The 22,555-nt window shown below is 31.2% G+C and overlaps 3 protein-coding genes across 4 annotated transcripts in view; 1 reads left to right on the forward strand and 2 right to left on the reverse strand.

The window, feature by feature from the left end:
• Positions 1-5,604: 5,604 nt before the first annotated feature.
• LOC146533391 (histone H2B-like) lies at positions 5,605-6,249 on the reverse strand. Its single transcript, XM_085194319.1, has one exon. It carries the CDS (start codon positions 6,136-6,138, stop codon positions 5,764-5,766), a length of 375 nt encoding a protein of 124 aa, XP_085050445.1. The 5' UTR covers positions 6,139-6,249; the 3' UTR covers positions 5,605-5,763.
• A 1,111-nt stretch (positions 6,250-7,360) lies between these two features.
• LOC146533392 (uncharacterized) lies at positions 7,361-11,241 on the reverse strand. Its single transcript, XM_085194318.1, has 3 exons — positions 11,120-11,241; positions 10,855-11,007; positions 7,361-10,556 (listed from the first exon to the last, which is right to left on the reverse strand). The coding sequence occupies exons 2-3, from the start codon at positions 10,981-10,983 to the stop codon at positions 8,595-8,597; spliced, it is 2,091 nt and encodes a 696-aa protein (XP_085050444.1). The 5' UTR covers positions 10,984-11,007; positions 11,120-11,241; the 3' UTR covers positions 7,361-8,594.
• Positions 11,242-20,173: 8,932 nt separating this feature from the next.
• Dpp10 (Dipeptidyl peptidase 10) overlaps positions 20,174-22,555 on the forward strand; it is a 131,637-nt gene continuing 129,255 nt past the window's right edge. For both annotated transcript variants that reach the window (XM_085195365.1, XM_085195366.1), the window contains exon 1: positions 20,174-20,338. The gene's annotated coding sequence lies outside the window, so the exon portion shown is untranslated. The remainder of the gene's footprint in view (positions 20,339-22,555) is intronic.

The following is a 22,555-nucleotide window of genomic DNA, read 5'->3' on the forward strand; positions in this document are numbered from 1 at the left end:
CGGCGCGTGGAACTGACTTACGGTGTATGGCAGTTTAAATTGCCAAATACGGATTTTGGTATGACAGATAGAATCTTTGGAGGTTTTAGGTATAAAATATTTGTCTGTGTGTTCTTTGCCTTTAAAACAAACTCAAATCTAATGTCAAATGGAAATAATTTTTGAATTGTTTGTGTATGACACATGTGACATGACAGTGAGTGCTTGAGGTTACTCTGTCTCAGGTACATTGGGTCATATTGTAATGATAAATGGACACAACTAATAAACAAAAAAGTCTTTTATCAACTAGTAGTTCCTGAGATAAGCTTCACCAACTAAACTTTAGCTTTATTATATACTTAAGTATAGATAATAATTATTTATGTATGAACTATGAATATTGTTTTGTGCAGTACCTACGGAGTAAATAGATGATACACGAAAATTTATGAAAAACCTATATGTATATGGATTTTGACTATGTGGTTTTAAATTTATGTACAAAATATTAGGTCTCCCATATTCTTATCCTTCTCAATTACAAAAAGTATAATTTCTCTAAAGATTTTTTTCTGCGCTATAGTTTTTTCTTAACTTAAATAAACACGTGCATGTATTACATACAGTTAAAAAAGTAAATATTTATCACAGTTATAGTTCTATCTTCTGACTGTGAATGTCTTGTTCCTTTAACTTTAGTACATTTTCTAATTGTTTATTTCTATTTTAAGGTATATTTATAAGTATATATAGTTAAGGCTAAAAAAATCTGAACACAATTTGAAATGCGTTGTGCAAATTAAATGAAATAGTAACGCTGTAAACAAGAAAATTTTACCCGAGGGGAAATGGCCGTCAGCAGTATTTTTAGCGATCCATTCAATTTGCAACTCCTGCATTCGATAAGTATCCCTGGCTTAGCGTTTTTTTATATGGACAAAAATATGTATTTGTTATTTTTTTTTATGTCATTCAATACTATAAAAAATAGACTATAATTATATATATTTTACAAAATGAAGAGTGGAAATAGTAATAAAGATTTTATAATAATAATTAATTAAATTCTATAAAGATAATAAATATCATAATTATTGAAAAGCAAAATTTTTACAATAAATAATAATAATTAATAAAAATTTACATTTATTCCTATATGTATTTTTTCTCTCAACATAATCAATATACCTAAAATTATTTTAATAATCTGTATGCAAACGAGAAACTTAAATTCAATATATCTATCAACCCTGACAACTAACTAACTTAACTACTCTCTCCAAAAGTAGGTAAAGAAAAAGAAAGTCTTTTTGCCCAACTGACATTTACAAATATGTAACCGGGTACCAGGGTTACATAAAATAAAAAGAGACCTCCACAGAGACCGCCACCGAGCACCGAGCACCGAGCCGTAAGCTATACGCTGCATAGAAAAACGTGCCGGTGGCGAAATGAAATATTTCTGCACAGGGTTTCACAGATAAGCCCCGGGCGGTGGGAGGGGTCCCGGCCAGTAAAGTAGGTGTCACTAGTGATGCGTTTCTGCTTTAATATTAGTATCGATATCGATAGTTTTATTTGTTTACTTTGACGGTTTTAAATTGATACTCTCACGCACACGGCATCGGTAGCCAGGTCCCTTCTTTCGCATTCTAATACACACTACTAGTCGTATTCTGGACAGACTCTTCTCTCTCCTTTCTTTGCATTTTTCGGTGTTTAGTGAGCGGTAGATATACTTTTGATAGCGACCGTATGACCTAAATGCCAATTGTTACTTTTGTAAAATTAAATGATAGTAATAATGTATATACACAAAATTCTAATATTTATGAATTTTTAACTAAGAAAAAATATATATATAACTACACCTACCCCCGATTTACACGGTACTTTTTTTACACGTTTTCGCTTTTACACGGTTTTCCAAATAAGTTTTTTTTTTGTTTTTATCGCACTCGTGACATAAATCGCTGCTTGGCTCAATATGAAGAAGTTTACAAAGATCTTACAATAAATTCGAAGCAATTATTAATAACTGATTTTATTACCATCTCTCATAATGTAAATATTTCTGCTTCAAACATCGAATCGGCACAAATATCTTCGAGTGATGTAAGTGAATTCGAACCTTCGATTCTGAAAAAAAGAATGAGAGTAATTTCTGACAATGATGAATGATAATAAAGCACCACTGGTTTTATTTTTTGTTCTTCTGTTTAATGTATTGTAATTAAATAAAAACTGTTAAATAGCAATATTATTTTATATTATATTTCGATTTACACGGTTTTGACTTGAAAATTTTTAATTTTCGATTTACACGGTTTTCTCAGGAACGTATCTACCGTGTAAATCGGAGGATAGATGTACTACTATTTAAATAATTTAAATATTGAATAGTTCAACATAAAATAGTTTTAGTTATTACTTCTATCGGGCATCCCGATACGCATACGTTATATATTTTCTTGTTCCACGCTCTCGCTTGCACACTCGGCTCAGACGGATCATGAGTTGTGCTTTTTCGTGCGTGCATACGTCGTCCTTCTATTTATAAGACATTATTACGTCAAATATACAACAATACATACTTTAATTACCATCACAAATTGGGACTACGATCTCATGAAAACTATAGCAACATCATCAACTACAAAACAAATAATGTATCGACAAAAACAAAATGTAACAGGCAACACTAGCACTCGGCGCGGCGGCGGCGTGCGGCTCGAGCGAAGCGGCGACGGGACGCATTAGTGAGCGGCTCCGGTTGATTGTATCATTGCTACACACATACACCATGTATACTAGATATTATACTATACTGTAGATGTACACTCTAGTATACTATAGTATATACTGTAGTAGTACATGTCACGCGATTACTTACTGTTAAAGCTTATTTCTTTCTATATATTGTGTTTTGTTCTGTGCTAGGCATCTGTGATACGCTAGCGATCTTACGTGGTAAAATCAGATCTCAGCTATAGTTTCAGTTTTCTTCTCAGTAGGCAAAAGGAACCTAATGTTAATTTAAAATAACCTACTGACTGAGTCAGAATTGAATCTGCCAAAAATTCTCATTAAATTTGTAATAATAGTTTTTATACAAAAGCTTCTCCTGTAAACAATTATTAACTTGTTGTTGTAATTGCTTTAGATATGTTTTTATTTGAAAAAAAGAACTACTATTTCCTTTCCCAAAAAAATATGTAAGTACCTTCCTATTGGATAACCATCAATAACACAAATGTGTCTGTAAGCTCTGTTCCCGTTTAAGTAATTTGTGGGTCAAGCGTATAAATAAATATTAAGCAATATATTTTTCTTATACATTGATCTTCTGGCCATATTCCTCATTTCCTATTAGGTATAATTATCTGACTATATTGACTGATTTTACACTATAGAGTTTTGTGAGAAGCCTGAGATCCTCCCCTTTTTAACCAGCTTTTGTAAAAGGAGGAGGTTATCAATTCGACTGTATTTTTCTTTATTATCTAAGACTTGAGGCCAGAACATCATTCAAATAGTAGGTAGTAAGTAGGCTATAGGAGTAATGCTTAATGTATTTGTATGGATATTATAGCCGCCCGATCTCAGTCTACTACTAAAATTAGTTTTTGAGAGTATATAAAAATACATCTTTACCATTTTTCACATATAGCAGAGGGAATTTAGTGTTGCGACATTCCGTTGTCCACTTTCTGTGTGAATTTTCGAGCAATTCAACGCCACACTTTGAACGGAGACATGAAAGAAATTAAAATAATTATTCTGCGCCATACCGTCTTCGGATAAATTTTATAAATATTTACATATTCGAGTAGATAATACGAATAATATTCTCAAAGCAACATAATGTTATTGCAACATGATACTAAAGCTCCAGTAATCCCCGCGTCGTGTACGGTGTATGCAATAAGAATTCAGACGAATTAACAGATTAAAGCTTGTACGTGAAATGGACGCGGGACAGATTCACCCCGTATAAAAAACCAGAGGGTGGAAATAAACCCCCTAAATACCTACCTACCTCAATAATACTACCTGATAGGTGTGTCTGTTTAATGAATATATGACACGTTTAGTAATAATAATAATAAATAGGAGATGTATAATATGTAGTTACACTGAGATGGTGTCAATTTTCTTAAATATGTAAAGAATATTAGTTAAATATGAAAACATTATTATATTAAATGCTATTATTGCAAATTGTTTGGTTGCTAATACGTTGATTGTGGATTCAATCCTCAATCGAAGGTGTAATTAAATTGAGACAACGAAATAGTCTGAAATTGGATGAAAAGTGGTGAAAGGAATGTCTTAACTATAAATTTTACTCAGTCTATTTAGTCTACATGCGGATGATACTAAAAACACCTTTTACATACCTATTAAACACATAACACGATTTAGTTCAAAGTCGGTTAACGCTAACGTGTTATGCATTTAATGCGAGCGGTCGTTATCTCGTATCCAAACAAGTGCGAGAAGGCCATCTGTATCATCGCTTCCCTTTCACAAGTAGTTCCGGTTACCAAAATGTACTAAGAATTATTGTGTGGCTTTTGACGTTCAACTTGTTTTTATTATTTATTTCTGGAAGTAAAATCTTGTCCTTTTGAATAATACTTATAAATTTAGGCTTTGTGTAATAAAAATAACTATTATTTTAATGGTAAATAAATCGTGTTGTTAATTAAGTATATAAGAAAATCTTCAACGACTTTAATGACTATATCATCAGTTATTTGTCAGACGCTTTAATTAACAGTATTTTTTTCTTACGAGAAAGTAGGGTCAGTTTCGGGTAGATTTAATTTTTATATACTGATCTTGAGTACGTTTAATATCCGTTACATCAATACTATTAATTTACATTCTGCAAAATAGTGTTTTTCTTATTCTATCACCAAAAATCAAAATATCAATTCCATATCTTACCGCACTTTACTAAAAGTTACACCATTAATAAGAAGCTGACGCAACTCACGCGCATACATCTCCTCCACACTGATGCTTGCCTGGTACTTATTGTGACTATGTTAAGCTCCATGACGCGATGTAGCGGGGTCAGTTAGTTGTACTTGGTCAGTTAGTTGTACTTCCCTTTCTACAGAAAGGGAACTTGCTTTTTAATTAAGTTTTGTCAATCTGTCTATGATTTTTTTACATATTATTTTGATACCTACATAATTGATTTTTTTTATTATTTATATAAAAATAAATAATCAATTATGTTTTATTATTGTTTTACAATTTTTGTTAAGTGACGTTTGATTTTTTATTAATTAAAACTTTAAGAAACATTTTGACATTAATTTGAATACATCATAACTGTCGCGTGGCAGTAAAAAGTGCACCATCGAAACATCTAGAAATAAAAAAATCTAAAATTAAATGTGTAACTAGTGGGTATTTTAAATTAACTCTTAGAATTACTACGGCTTGATGAGTTTTTAAATAATTTCCTGTAATAAAAATCTTACAATGAATTATTATATGTTAAAAATTATCCTTTTTTTGTAAATTATTTCTTAGAAATAAACATACATTTTGGTACTATTAAATGATTCATAAAAAGAAATAAGTGGGTAGAATAAAAAGAATATACATATCGAAATGTCTTTTATTTCATACTCAAATGTATGTATATAAATTAAGTAATAACTGATTTTATACAAAAAAAATCTAGTCTAGTCATAAACCACAAAAAAAAGTATACATTAACGTATTAATCATACAAACTAAGTCATTATACATACAATTAGGTTACTTGGAGCTAGTATATTTAGTGACGGCCTTCGTTCCCTCGCTGACAGCGTGTTTCGCGAGCTCGCCGGGAAGGAGGAGACGGACGGAGGTCTGCACTTCCCTCGACGTGATCGTTGACCTCTTGTTGTAGTGCGCCAGGCGGGACGCCTCGGCCGCGATGCGTTCAAAAATATCGTTGACAAAGGAATTCATTATAGACATGGCCTTACTCGAGATCCCAGTGTCCGGGTGAACCTGCTTCAACACTTTGTAAATGTAAATGGCGTAACTCTCTTTCCGTTTGTGCTTCTTCTTCCTTTTGTCGGATTTCGAGATGTTCTTCTGTGCGGCACCAGACTTTTTCGCTGCTTTCCCACTAGTTTTTGGTGGCATGGTTGTTATAACGTGCGTTCGTTACGAAATGCTAGATCGGTGTGATGTTGGCAGTCTACCCCCTGTATTATATATAGGGTCAAAACAGACAGGGTGACGGTACGCGGACGAGTAAGCGATTCAGACCAATGGAAGCGACGTAGCACAATGCAGTGCATGCCATGGAGGAAAATATAATCAATAAACTAAATAACATGTTCTTTACTTCACTCATTTTTGTTATGTCATTTATATTTTTTATATTTTGTTTTTCTTTTACAAAGTTTATTATGCTGTGATGATTATTGTTTTTGCATATTGCTGAAGAAATTGAACTTAAAATATATTTTATAATGATGGGTATAGTGACATCTGTTGACAAGGAGAGTCATAAATTTACTAGTGCCATCCATTATTGAATAGCGTAATGTCGCTTCAAATTAATATGATTTTTCTTTTTACATGGTAAATGTAACCGTTTTTAAAATAGCCTGTGTAAAAAGGATCTCGTTATATCTTATCATACTAGATAAATGAAAATTATATTAAATGTATAACATTTACAGTTATACGCTGCTACTACACCACGCCATCAGGTTTTCAGTATATTATTATTCATATTTATTTCGATTTAATGCTTTAACTTTTACCTTTTTTATTTTGAAACATCTTTTTTATTTTAAGAACTATAACAGTCAGCATTTGCAATGATATTATTTTTATATCTTTTTTATTTTACCTCTTCTAGTCACAGTGGCGTAGCTAGGGGGGTGCGAGCGGGGAGGTCGCACCGGGCATCAAAAGGAAAAGGGCATCAAAGTCGACGATCAGTGTGTTTTTTCTTTGTTTTTTAGACCTTATACCATTTTAAAGGGCATCAAGTCCTCTAAGCCGCACCGGGCATCAAAAGGAAAGGGGCATCAAAGTCGACGATCACTTTGTTTTTTTTTTAGAACTCATCGTCGACGATCCCTTTGTTTTGTTTTTTTAGAACTCATCAACAGGAAAGGGGCATCAAGTCCCCCAAGCCGCACCGGGCAGCAAATGCCCTAGCTACGCCACTGTCTAGTCTTGCAACTTTTGTAATCTCTTAAAATCAAATGCAATTTTCATCTTTCATAATATAATTTTAGTAATATATTTATAGAATATTTAATAACCAATAATAACTATAATAACATTAGGATAAAGGACAAATACCTAAATAAAGTGACAGTTAATAGTAATAAATAAAGAAAACAAATTATGCAGTAAGATTCCTTTATTCTTTGTATAAATTTACAATTTTTATGAAGTTTCTAAGGAGCTTTGCCCGGTGAAAAAAATATAAAGGCAATGACTATGATATGCAATTCAAAGCACCTTGTAACTAATCAAACTTAACAGTTATCCATAATTATAAAATATACTTAAATTTAACTCTAAACCAAACAGTCATATCATAAAAAAAATGTTTACTTCATTTTGGATTTTACATGATATTTTTTAAATAAAATATATTTTTTTAGTTAATTTCGTCAATAAATTTGTTTTACATAATATAAAAAAAAATTAAGGGTTTTTTTGATTAACAAGATAATTATAATATAATAGATAATTACTTTGTCGATAGTGGATTTGTAACGAAAAATATATTCGGTTATACACAAAATACCGGTACCTTTCTGGCTGATCGGCTGAATATTAGGCAAACGTAGTCAGCTTGGGTAAAAATTTTCCGAGAATTATTTAAATGCACAGAAAAAAAATAAAAAAAATATATATACAAAAGATAGAGTGAGAGAGACAGACTGATGTACCAATGATTTCTTTTATATTTATCAATTATCTTATTATATTAAAAACAAAATAAATTATTTAAGTATCTGATTTTTAAGCTGATTTTTTTAACAACACTTATATGATTTGCATTCATAGTCACATTTTGTTTTAAATTATTAGAATCAATATAGAATATAATTCTTGACATTGGAGATAATAGAAACAGTTTGTTTGAGCTTCTTATAAACTTAAATGATATTAATATTAGGGTTAGGTAAATTATGAAAAATTATATATCAAGCCCCTTAGATTATCCCAAAAACTGTTATTAAAAGATAAAAAAAATATATAAGAGAAAGATTAAGGCACTTCTACATCAATACTCACATGGCACTTCTACATCCTTAAGAAAGTTATAAAACAAGATACATTTACTTATCCAATGTCAAGAACTAGTTTAATGTCAATATCTTTATTGATTGGACTCCATATTGACTCGATTCAAGAAAATATTTGGTTTGTAATAACTAAATAACTATTAAAATATTAAAGGCCATTCACTTAAACTCTAGAACTATTTTCATTTCCCTGCCCTGAAAGAAAGACAAATCACAGTGTTGCGTTCAGTTTACTCAACATGAAATGTCTTGAAAACAGAAAGTGAGGAACTGTCTTAGCACTGAGTTCTGTCTGCTAGCCTGCACTTACATTCGAACTTATTCATACTTATCCCACGGTACATTATCTATAGCATGTTTCTTTTGCTTATGTTTCTTAAGATATTTAGAATCTATGAAGGCCTCACCGCATATTGAACATACATATGGTCTTTCACCAGTGTGGGTTCGCAAATGAACTACCAAGTTACCTTTTAAGGCAAAAAACTTCATACAAACTGAACAACCAAATTTCTTTTCTCGTGTATGAGTTAGTTGATGAGTTCTTAAATGAGTTTTAGTTTTAAATCTTAAAGAGCAAAGTGGGCACGGAAATGGCCGCTCATTTGTATGGACCCTTTCATGCATTATCAACATGGCTTGGCTAGAGCACCCTTTACCGCAAATACAACATTCAAACCTTTTGCTAGTTTTATTAATTTTTTTATCTTGGTGTCCATCTGATTCAATAATGTGTGAACTCTCTATATGCTGTTCCAACGCCGATTCGACGGAAAACATTTTTTTACATAATGAACAGGCGTAACCTAATAATTTGCCATCATCTGTTGTAACTTCTTGTTTGACTGTCTTCATTAATTCTTCTTTAACTTTACATATTCTAGATTTTGAGCATTCATCAGTTACTTTATGGTGTGTTAAATCACCTTTATTTTCGAATTTAACACCACACTGGCCGCAGGTGAAGGGACTTATATGCGTAAGTCTGTGAGTTTGCATAGTTATTTTTTGATGGAATCTTTTTTTACATATGTCGCATTCAAACTCTTTAATACCACTGTGTATCATCATGTGACGTCTCAAATTATTTTGATTTGCAAATGTCTTACAACAAACATCACACTGTGGTTTACTATTGTGCATATATTTTATATGTTGAGTTAGACTACTCCTTTTAACGTTTTGATTGCAAAACGGACAAGTAACAAATGGGCCAGTTGGATTGCTGTGTATTAACATATGTCCGGTCAAAATCTCTGCAGATTCGAACCCTTTACCACATAAATTACACAAATGGTCACCAGCTGGATTGTGTTTGTATTGATGTTTTTCATATGTCTCCAAGTCATCAAATTGTTCACCACAGTCACATAAGAAAGTGCCATCCTCTTGTTGTAAAATAGTTGCAATTTGACTATCATCCGCATACTCAATTACTAACTCGGATCCATCACATTTGACTAACTGGAACTGTGAGTCATCACCCTCATACAATATTACTTCCTGTGGAATTGAATCACTTTCAAGTTTTATAGTATCAGTACCTGTTAAGTACTTTACACTATCACCATTAACTAAAATAGTCTTTTCCACTCCAGATGGAGTTAAAATTTTGATGAAATTTTTAGAATTAGATAGGTTGTCTATCATATCTTGTGTTAAAGGTATAGCATATTCGTTTTTTTCTTGAGAATCTTCATTAATTGATAAATCTTGGGACATATGATTGACATCAACATCCATTGGTTGATCAAAGTCATTTTCCACTTCCTCATTTTCCAAAATTGTGTCTGGTACATGCATTGACACTTTTGGGTTAGTTACAAGAAATGAATCGATTGTGCTCTCAAACTGATTTGAACTTGGGCTTGCATCATTATCAACTTCTTCCTCCTCTCTAATCACAGGTTCCGTTGTTATATTATCTTTACTTTTCTCATCATCCGATTTGTTATCTTTTGGGTTACCTACAACAACTACATAATAAAAGTCATCTTCGTTATCATTTGGTTCCTTTTTTATTATAGACTCAAGCTGTTTGAATGATTCCTTAGCAAGATCTTCTATTGTCATGTCTTCACTTGCTTTCAATTGGGTTTCTATTTGTGAAAAGGACATTTCTGATAGTTCATCCTCCTTATTTTGTTTTATGAGGGATTCTAATTGAAGTTTTAACTCTTTGTCTACTTTCATGCACTGCATCCTGAATTGATATGCTGATGTCATTAATGTAAAACAATCACTACATAACCTTTGAGGTAAACCATCATCTTGTTTTGGCTGAAAATGTGAAACAATATTGTTAAATTTCTTTAACATATAATATGCATATAACATTCATATCTTTAAATATTTGGAATATTGGTGTTTAAATAAGTTCATAAGAGGGTCTAAAACTCTAAATATAAGTCAATAAAAATATAATTCAGGAATTCAATTATTCACACTGATAACTTGTTTGTGATAATCAAAACAAACATTAAACAATTCATTAGGAGAAATTATATTTGTAAGATTATTTTCAATGTAAAGTAATTGACTATTAAGGATATTAAGTATATGTTTAATGCCCATTTACCTCAATTGTAGTAATTTCCAAAAACTTCTCTTGCACACTATCTTCGGCATCAAAAAGTGACACTTCCGAATCTGGAGCAAGACAGCAGCGACACAAATCCGACCATGATTCCATGTTAAAACACTTCATACATAATAATGCTGCCGGGAAATCCTACGAAATACATAATTAAATAATTAAAATGTTTTAACAACATTGTTTTGACAGTTGTGTACATGTAATCATAAAGTAGGTGCTACCCAAAGAGTAAAAATTATCTACGGACCTTGCCATAAAGACGATCTATTGGAAATTATAGACAACAGAGCGTATCAAAATGGCGGCACTGCACGCGGCGAGAAATGGCCGCGGATGTAGCGTCATAATTACTGTCAGTGTCTACTGTCTAGGCAAGAGCGAGACGGCGATACACCACCGTTCATACATTCAATATTGTAACTTTTTATATTTATATTGTAAATGTTAAATTAAATACATGGATAATAATTAAAGTAAATGTTTTAAATAATATTTATAAATATCTTTTAGTTAAATGGGATCCGACGATCCGGTTTTCACTTTACTTATGTTCTCCTCATGTTGGTACTGTTTCCGTCGAAAAGTCAACTTGATGTTGTTATAAATATTTTGTAATAAAAAAGTTTAAAATATTTATTAAATATAATTAATAATAGAGTGAAATTAATAACGAACCTAGTGAGATTAATTGATATTAATTGTATCTGTAATATACCGATAGTAAATACGATGTAATATGTAAATATACAATGAAGTTCAGTTTTCTACCCAAAGATGTCGTTTATTTATATTTGTTATTTTTTATAAAAAATCTGTGAATTTTTGCACTTCATACAATTTTTTTCAAAAAGAATTTATTATTAGTCTCCGATATCCAATGTACCTGGTTGAATCGACCCCTCATAAAGGGGTAAAGGGCCCTTACATATTTTCTCGCTTAGACTGAGTTTGGAACCGGCAACTCTTTCACATTCTTTTGTTATTGATAAAATATAAATACTTATATTGAAAATTACTTTTATTATTATTATCTACATAATACATTATAGAATTTTTGTTACTATACTACAAGTAGTAATTAATGTGCAAATATAAAAGAAAATATTTTGAATTAAAGATTAAAAATCTAATTAAAACAAAGTTTTGGGGTTACTGTAAATGTACAAAAGAGATTTGCAAAATTAAACAAAAAAAAATTCCAGCAGACTTTCGCATTCGTACCTCTTGTTTGACGGACAAAGGCTCAGCTTGACCGCAAGACTACATGAATAAAATAATACGGGATTTATCTGCCTCGGAACAAGAGGGAATTTTCCTAAAGTTTCCATTTAGAATTTAGGGATGTAATACTTGTCTGGAATTTTCTTGTCGATAAAAAGATAATTTAAATATTGTTTTTTTTTTTCGTTTTGAGATTGGGTTAAGAAATGAAAGTATTCTTACTATTTTATAATCTTTTAATAATTAAAATAAAAAAAATCAACTTCACGTTGTATCCCGCACATAGCAGGGTGTGCAGAGGGAACATAGTGTTCACACACTTCGTTCCCCACTTTGCGTGTTGATCGGCGGAACTCAACGCCCCGCTTTTGCCTCGATACCAGAGCGAAGAAACGGAAATATAAATTTAAGTAAATATTTCGTTTCCTCGAGTGGGGATCGAAGCCACAACCATTGCGTTACAGTCACACCCTTGTGCCCCTGCGGCACGACGGATTCGATAAAAATAATATAATAAATGAATTGTTTTAATTTAATTTTAGTACTTAATTAACATATTGTATATTAACTTTATTTATATTATTGGTTTAAGTTCCAAAGTAACCTAAGAAACAAAATAAAACGAACAAACAATAAAAATCCTACATCATTATCACGTAACTATAACAACGTGTAATGTAGTTTTTGTTTAGGTAAAATACCTATATTTAATATGAATACCTGTATTGATGAACCTTTCTTTATTTTGGTAGCACGTCTTTGCTATAAGTATACGAAATATCTGTGAGCAACCTACCGAAAATATCGATAAATTTCGTACTGTTTACAAGCCCACTCAAAAAACTTAAAAAATGGTATAGCAATTTAATTTTGTTACGGAAAAGGTTACCTAAGCCTAGTTACAGCCCTAGTACGCTGACATTTCATCATAATAGGGGACCGTCTAAATTACAACAGGGGTGGAATATAGGTTATTCATTTCATTAAGTTATTATGAACGAAAAGTCCAGAGTGGCTATAAATTACAATAAAAAATGACTCTCTTACTACTTTTATCAAAATGTTTTAAATGTTTTAAAATAGGAAAAAAAATATATTCAAAATATTCTTTATTCAAATAAACTTATAATAAGCACTTTTGAATCGTCGAATGAACATATGAACAAAAAGCTACCACCGGTTCGGAAGGCAGTTCTGCTGAGAAGAGCCGGCAAGAAACTCAACAGTTGCTCTTTTGTGGAGTTTGTCATTTCGTTGAATTTTTGTAATTTTGCGAGTTGTGGGTGCAACTCCCGTATGTAATAATTTTGTTTTTAAAGCATATTAATTAATACACATAATAATAATATGACTACTGAAACAGAATGTTGTGATATGTGTTTTATGATGGATGGATGATATAGGTTCATACATATTATATATTTTTTACTATATCTTTGCTATCAACAAAGCAATAATATTTTACATCTCATAATGAAATTTATATAATCGTAACATCTTAAGGATTTTTCACGTTTTTGCCATAGCCCAGTTGAAGACATTGCATGGAAAAACGAAAATAATTCAAATTGTATAATTTCTTCTAAATGGACACCTAAACCTCACTTGTGGTGAGTGAGCGTTAGATGTTTATGGGTGGTGTTGGTTGATTAATTTTATAAATACAAATAACTAACAATCGTCCAGACAAAATGTAGGCAATTTTCTTATTGCCTATTAAGAGAATTGCTCGGATCGCTTAGAACAGTTTTCGACATTAAGTTAGAGTAAAGAAGAGAAATGCCTTCGTTGAGCCCATAATATCATAACAATTAAAACATTGTTATTTGTTTCCTCCGAGAGTCTTTCTTATATTACTTGTAGCGGAAAACCACTTACGACTTAAATAACTTTTCTGTTACAAAAGTAGTGTATAATACAATATTATATTACTAGCGATATTAACTTAAATATCAATATAATTGCCTCTTTTCATAGTTATTTTATTAGCTGACATATATTTCTTTATTTCATAGATTATAATACTATTTCAACATTAAAATTGTTCAGCATTAGTTTTGGTAAAACTCTAAGCTATTGGGTTGGTTATTTTCTTTTTAGTTTTGCATACCATATTATATCTTCATACATAGTAAATTTTATTATAATTAATTGATTTATTAGCTTTTCAAATGTTTTTTTTCATTTCCCAATTTTAACGGTATCGTGTAAAATCCTAAAACACAATAAATATTTAAGCGTATGAGTATAAGAGGTTTTATCTAGATGATGGATGGGCCTCGGGGACTGTTCAATCACGGCAAGGAAAGTGTGTCCACTCTCCTACTATGGTTTTTCTTAAATAAATGAAAATGCTTTTGTAAAATCGACTATAAATAACATTTAATATAATTTAAAATACTTAATGAGTTATTCAAAATATGTCAAATGACAATTAAAATTACATAGATATAACTGTTGTTGAGCTCGAGACTTCGCCAGAGGGGAAATTAACTATAATCTACATGACTTTAGTTATTTCTCATTTGAGTAGGTAAACGTGACAGGTTAGTACCTACTATGCTACATTAATAGGCCAATGTGGCACGGCGACACAGCATCTGATTATAAATTAACGAAAGTTGGGCGGAAAGTAGAAAACGAAGTGACTCAACACTAACTTCGGTCTACCTACTCTGTAAAACAAAAGTAAAGCGATTTGATATCGATAATCTATCGAGAACCCGTAGTGGCTATTAACTCACATTCAAATGAAAACGTTTGTAAGCGTTCGATTCGGATAAAAGGTCCGTCAGTTCTCACATACTATGATTTATTTACCGTCCATCCTGAAGGCAACATACGTAGGATGTGTAGAGGGAGTTTGAAATTCACTTTGTAGAGAGGCTTCACTTTATTCGTAATTACGTGTATAGTAGTTCATTTTCTCGTATTTCAGGAGTTTTCTCATTTTTTAGGTAAACAGAATGATTATAGTGACTAATCACTTCGTTTTCGTTGTCTGGCTATTTAAAGACATTGCGTATTTTGTGGCGTTCTGTCTAATTAGACTGGGAAAATGAACGATAAATAGTTTATATCATATACCTACAAGTAGAGTTTTCGAAATGTTTTTTCGCTTCACGCTGTGCCCTGGTGTTGAGACACTCCGTTTCCCACATTGTGTCCAATTTGGAGACATTGCATGTTGATTCTCAGAATTGTGCTTCTTTCATTCTTTAAGCAGAGCGAGAAAACAAAAATAATTAATTCCCTCGAGTGGGAATCGATCCTGCAACCGTTGCGTTTACAGTCAGATGCTGTGCAGCTATGCCATGGTAGTCTATTTGTTTTTGCAGCTTCACCTAGTGAATGGAGTCTAGTGTTGAGACCCCATCCACTTTCTGATGAATTCTAGAGGCATTGTGTAATGAGAACTCACAACCTGTCGCTTTTACAGTCACACGCCTGTTCCACTGCACCAATACTGGCCTCTAAATTTAACGTATGTATAATATACTATTAAAGAGTTGGAGTATATCTAAGTATAAAGTCTGTATTGTTTATAATCAGTGGGCTTAAATATGCTGACAGCCTTTGATAAGTACAGAATTACCGCAGCACTTAATCCTTTGGTTTACACAACTAACGCTCACTCGCTACATAGCATACAAAATTATACTAATTTGTAATAAAACAGAATAATTTATAATGACTAGCGGACCTGGGCGGCTTCGCCCGCTTACTATACGAATGTTTATTAAATATATTTATGAAATGGTTTTCAATTTAGGATGTGAATTCTAAAAAACCGTGAAATACATGTTCAATTAAATATTTTTGTAATCGAACCCATACCCGTCTCGTTTACAGTCACACTTTGTGCCACTGTGCCAGAACTGGCATCAAATCTATTATATACATAGATATAAATATGAAATAGAAATATAATATGAAATATCAATTTGGGTCACAAATTTAGGTTTCACGAAATAACTTGTTGTGCCTAAGCAGCATTAGCGCCGGCCGTAATTCGTTTCGCCATTACTTATTCAGCAGAATGATTGGTTAGGACAGTCCCGACTGAAAATCGATACTGTTTTCTTACTATTTATTACAAACTGTAGTGGTATATTGTTTAGAGTTTTGGGTGGTATTATATTACATTTATAAAAGCTCTGAATAAATAATAATAGCTTTTTAAAAGTCGTTGGCATATGAAATTTGACACAATTGTTTTGTTTGTTTTAGCTTCACGCTGTGTCCTTGGCTGAATGAAAATTAAGATATTTTCATAAAATAAAAAAGAATATTAGAATATTTGTAAATGGTTAAAAATATGCATCAAATGATTTAGTATTTAAGTTAAAAAATTAAAAAATTAAAACGGGACGGTACTTTTTACGGGTTTTACTAAAACATACAATTTGGTGATAAAAGCAAGAGGAAACAGATTGCCTTTTGTGTTGACCACAAAATTTAATTAAACAAAAGAAAAGGTCCTACTTTTAGATGTCCAAGGTCCTAAAACAATAAAGCAAGCGTGGACTCCCTTTCATTTTCTTGTTCTAATTAAGGAGCTATAATAAGAAATATTGCAGTGTCGTGCGGTTGTTTAATTAACTAGAATTGTAGCGGAGATTGATGGTAAAAGGAATTACTCTCTGTAAATATGAACATTTACTAAAACCTACATGTTTATAATATATAGAATTTGTTTGTATACATTAATTACATCTTGTTGTAAAATTTAGTGTCGACTATTAGTTGTATATACATTTAAATTAAATAAAATTAAGATAAAAATGCCACAATAAAAATTTTTGCTATTTCTTTAAAACGTTAATTACACGCGAGTGTTCTGTAACTATAAGAGAATTGCATCTATATCCTGGAGCCAGGTTAGTCTAGGTTAGTCCAGGTTAGTCTAGTTATTTAAAAATAACCAATTACCCAAATCTTCCCTTTGTATAAAACAACCTGAATATTTTCGCCTCCTTTATGAAGTCCAATTAAAAACTGAAGCTTGCAGTCATTTTGCTTAGCTATAGACATTTCTGTACTGCTGAATAAATTTTAACTGCTATGTTTTTAGTCGTATTTCTCCGCAATGCAGAGAGTTCAAAGGACTAATTAATCTTTGTGCGCTCATGGCCTAGATTTAGTTTCAAAATAAATACGTGTAAGAAAGTACATACATATATAGAGATTTCTAACTGTAAACCCTACGGTTGTGGATTCAATCTCAAAGATCATGACTGTATTATATTATTATTATATTTCTCTTATTCTGAGGATTTCAAGTTCAAATGAACCAGGTCTTTTGAAGGGCTTGCGGGATCCATCTCTGAGTAACCACAGACAATTGCTTAGACCGAATAATGCATAGGAACTATGGAAAATATAGACAACTAAATTGAGACGACTATGAACGGTTTAGTTTATTATATTATTATTGTTATTTCATATTCCGTCCTGGTAAACTAAGCGCCACGCGAGTAGCAGAACTGCTAGTCAACAAGTAATATCTCAAGTATTGAGTGGGAGTTAAAAACGGAGAGTTTTAGCACTATGCTCCTTTGCTATACGGGAAAACACGTGAAACTATTTCTTATATACACAAACACATATATGACTGGTATACCTTTGAAATTATGCACAGCATATACCAGGCAGCGTAAGCCTCGCTGGCGGCTATTCATCTAATTAACATTCCTCCTTATATTGTTATAGGTAACCCCATTGTTTTCACAACACTCGAATAAGCCTGTTGTTGCCCACTTGCCTAGTCAGCGCTTTGTAATTTAGCGCTATTTTTAATTATATTATATATTTTATATTTACAAAGCTTATTTTGAATATTTAAAGATTTTTAATATTTTATTACAATTCGCATGTTTTATATTATGTTGATAGATTAGACATATAAGAAATTATAATGTAAATTTAATATACTAGTCAAGGGCCGATTGACCAATATATGGTAATGGTAGGGAGAGGGAACCTAGTGCTAAGACACTCCGTTCCTCACCTCTCTTTGAAGTTGTTTCCCAATTTTATATTTGCCATTATTAATATTTGCCATATTATTTATGTTATAATTTTGAACTGACTGACACATAACTGACATATTATAACAGTATTAGTATACAAAAGTCAGTATACAATCACGAACTAACTTTTAGACGTATTAACAACAAAGTTCACAGTTTGATACCTTAATGTAACGAGATTGTAAACTTTATCATTCCACACACAGCTTTTGATATATTTCGTATATTATGTTATACGAATTAATTCTATTTTCGTTTTAAAATTAACCTTGCGATTCTTATTTGAATAATGTTAGTAAAACCAATCCAAAAGTTCATTTTGATTCTGTATTGTTTGAAACTTTAGTTTTACAAAAGCTCTATTTAAAAATAGAGTAATAATATGAAAAAGGAAAATATCGTATCGTAAATATCGTAAAAGGAAACTTGAAGGTGAACTTTCACGAACATCTTCAATAATGGATAAGCTATTGCTAATGAATATCGTGTAAATCGTAATGAATTGCGCCATAAAAGAAGAACGATATTGTATTGTATTGCTCGTTGGTTGGATAGAAATTATCACTTAAATGAACCTGAACTGAATCGAACCCGTTGCATTTGGTGAAAATTTAATTAATAATCAATAATTTTAAGCTTTTTCCTTATTAATCAATTTGTTATTTTTATTCTATATTTTCACTTATTTCATAAGCGAAATTTAAAAAAAAATATCGAAAATTCATTATATTCATTCATTCCTCCGATGGGAATCGAACCCATAGACTTAACGTTCCGTCATAGCGCAGCGGCACAGCGTGTGACAAAAGTGTTAAAGACTTTTTTTGCTAGTGTCACCACCACAGATCTCCACTGAAATTGACCTACTTGAGATATAACCAAAAGAAAAAAAATATTTAGAATAAAATCAGAAGATTTAATTATTGTATTGAGACCGAGAATACGATTTGCGAAATTACGAATCAGGTCAAGAGGAAAAATGTTCAAAAGCAGCCCAACGGAATAACAAATTATGAAGCATAACTTTATAATCCTAAATATATTAGGCGTAATACAACATCGAGTTAAGAACAAAGTGTTGACGTTATAAATAACTACTCTGTAATTTCAAATATACGAAAAAAGATTGTTAATTAAATGCATTTTTGATGTAAAATTTCCATTTTCCATGTATTCTTCGCCTTTAATGAGGTAGATACGCAAACGAGGTGGCGAAACCCATTGAAATGACTTTTCATAAACTAAACAAAACTAATTTTATGTATTTATAATTTTTACTCATAAGGCATTGAGGCCACCGTCTGTCAGTGGCAACAACGTCTGACTGTAACCGATGGTTGTAGGTCCAATTACCAATTTTTACTCAGGGGAATTATTATCATTTTTTACTTAATTTACTTCAGTAGTTTGTTATAAGCTCTAACCTTATATTCCTATATAAGGTTAGAGTGATGAGAGAGAGACCGAATGATGCTAGATGCTGTGAACTGTAAAGGTATATTCACAGTTTGTGGATCGCACAAAGGATTCGGGCTTACAAGTCTAAAATAGGGAAATATACCCATTATTTAAGGAAATTGGAAAATATATGGCTTTTAATATTGAAATACTAATATATATTTTTAAAATACCTACTTCGCTGGATATAAAGGTAAATTATCATGATAAATCTCTCCATTCTTAATTATAGAATAATAAAATATGTATGCTTTATTAACCTGTACATTACACATAATGACTATGTCATTTTATTTTAAAAAATAATCATGAATACTATAATTAAATAATTGAATATAATATTAATTATAATAATATTTTTTATAATTAAAATATAAATAAGGCCTTAATATTTTTTATTTTCAATTTAACCAAACTTGAAATAGTTTTTAGCTATAATCTGATATAAAATACTTACCAAAAAATACATAATTCTATACAAAATAAATCAATTTCAAAATTTCAAACGAAAGAGCTTTTCAAGCAAACATGGCAACACTAATAAACGCGCCGGGAAAACGAGCTGAGGCCTGTATCTTCAGTCGGCCGTCGGAGCTTGGGCAGTTATAACGTTGTTATAATAATCGAATTTATATCGATATAATAATTTCAATTCATATTTTATTTCGGTTTGATGTACTTTATGTTATAAGCAATTTGTGTACGTTACGTTTTGAGTGCTAGTGTAGTGAATTTTGTTTTATCGTGCTTAACAGGTGAGTCCACGGTAAACATACTAGCCTTTAAGTTATAACCTAAAAAGCTTAATTCAAATTATAATTTAATGTTATTACTAAAGATTTCTAATACACTGATAAACATGTGACATATTTAAAGAAAAACGCATTTAGTTTATATAAATAGTAAATTAGTGTATTAATTGCTGCAAATATTCGATTTATGAATAAGTTTAAGTATATTTCCCGCGTTTTCTTTTTTAATATTCTTTTTTTAAAATTGTTTTGTGTTGTATTTCGAATGTGAATTTATATATATTTTTATAATAATCATAAAAATATTATTTTAATCAGCTGCTTATATTTTAATACTTTTAAATTTGAATAGTGTATAAATATTATTTAGGTCTATAATATTTATTAATAAGTTAATGATAATAACAGCCTAGAAATAATACAATGCAATAAAAACATTTTTTTTTACTTTATAATTCTTTTTCTTGTATAAAATATAAATATAGCTCATTAAAATTAAAAAGAATTGGTTCTACGTAGGTTTTATAGTAAAACTTTTAACGAAGTCCCGCTCTGTAAAGTAGGTTACTTGTCAATTAACAATGCGTTCGTTTTACAGTCGCGATTAGAGTTTTTCATTGCCGAGTTATTTTTAACTTATTGTATGTTTCAAAGGTTAATTATAAAGAGTTTGTATATGGGACTGACTATTTATATTTCTTTAATCTAGTAAAAGACAAAGAAAAAAATTTGTCGAGGCAAAACGCGGCGTTGAAGCTCCATAATTCGACGGAAAATAGGGAATGGAGTGTCTTAACACTAGGTTCCCTCTGCCTACCCTGCTGTGTGCGGGATACAGCGTGAAACTGTTTCAATATATTTTATTAGCATTTAATACTGATATTTGATGTACAAATCAATTTAATATAAGAGCAATTAAGCATTTATTCATAGCATTTATAAAGTAAAAAATTCAGTTGAAGGAACTTAGCGTGACTTGAAGCCCGATCTAATTAGACAAATCGTGGCTTTCGTTTCCTCCGTCCAACACGCTATACTGATGGAAAATGGTGAACTATCGCAATTAAGAAAAATTGTATGGGTTTTTTTATAAATACAATATTTGTTGTTTTCTTATGTATTGAGTAATCCATTTGATGGCTAGCATTATCATCAAATCAGGTTCATATCAGAGGGACCCTAGTATTAAGATACTTTGTTCCCCATTTTCCGCAGAATTTTTCGAGACATTGCGTGTTGAGTGGCGGAACTCAACCCCAGGTTTTGTCTTGGTGCCAGAGCAAAGAACTTAAAATATTAAGAATTAATAATGTATTTATTAATATATATAAATAACATGGAATTTCGGCCATTCTTTTTTATAAAAAAGATGGATGGATTAGAAATATAATTTCTAATCCATTTTCCCGCAAAATCCCTCAAAAATTCTTTCCTATTATTAAACGTACGATATTATGTAGGCTAGAAATCATAAAGTGCTCGAAACGAGCCCGTGCAGTAATTGCTTCCTCTATAGGAAACGCAGCGTGCAGAACCTCCATTTCTGCCTCTCAGCGCAATAAATCTGGAACGAAATGCAATTAAACCATTGGGTGTACCCTTATGTAGTACTATTCTTGTTTATTTGTATGAAATGTGCTTAGCATTGTATGGTGGAAGGAAAAATTGTTTGGTACTGTTGGGATATACGTTATTGAAAGCGATGGTCGTAGATTTGAATCCGACGCGTAAATATATAATGTAGTTATAATATATTAGCTTTACTTGGAGAAATGAAATAACTAATAGTTATGCTCTTAAGCTCTTCCGTAATTGCTACATTTTTCATTGTTACTTCGATTTTACAGATTATAGCGTAATGTAATATAGGTTAAAGACTTTTTTAATATATAGGCTGTCAAACATAGTAGTAATTCCTGAGTTTAGCGCGTTCATCCAAATAAACTATTCAGCTTTTAAATTTTAGTATAGATATGATTACCTAGTACAGTTATACAAAAGTAAGTAAGTCTACTGAGTTCTTTCTGTCTACTCTATGAGAGTAGTAATATGAACAAATATTAATATTTTCACATTTTAACGTAGTCGAACCCGCTCCTCACAGATACATACACCTCAGTGGTTAGACTACTACGCCATATCGTTCCCTGAAAGAAATATATATTATTAGCTATAACTTATTTATGTTGTTATTTTTCCATATCTTCTTTTTCTTTCTTA

This window comes from Heliconius melpomene, chromosome 12 (assembly GCF_056956725.1).
Source record: "Heliconius melpomene rosina isolate 202511_hmr_F chromosome 12, ASM5695672v1, whole genome shotgun sequence".
Lineage (NCBI taxonomy): Eukaryota > Metazoa > Arthropoda > Insecta > Lepidoptera > Nymphalidae > Heliconius > Heliconius melpomene.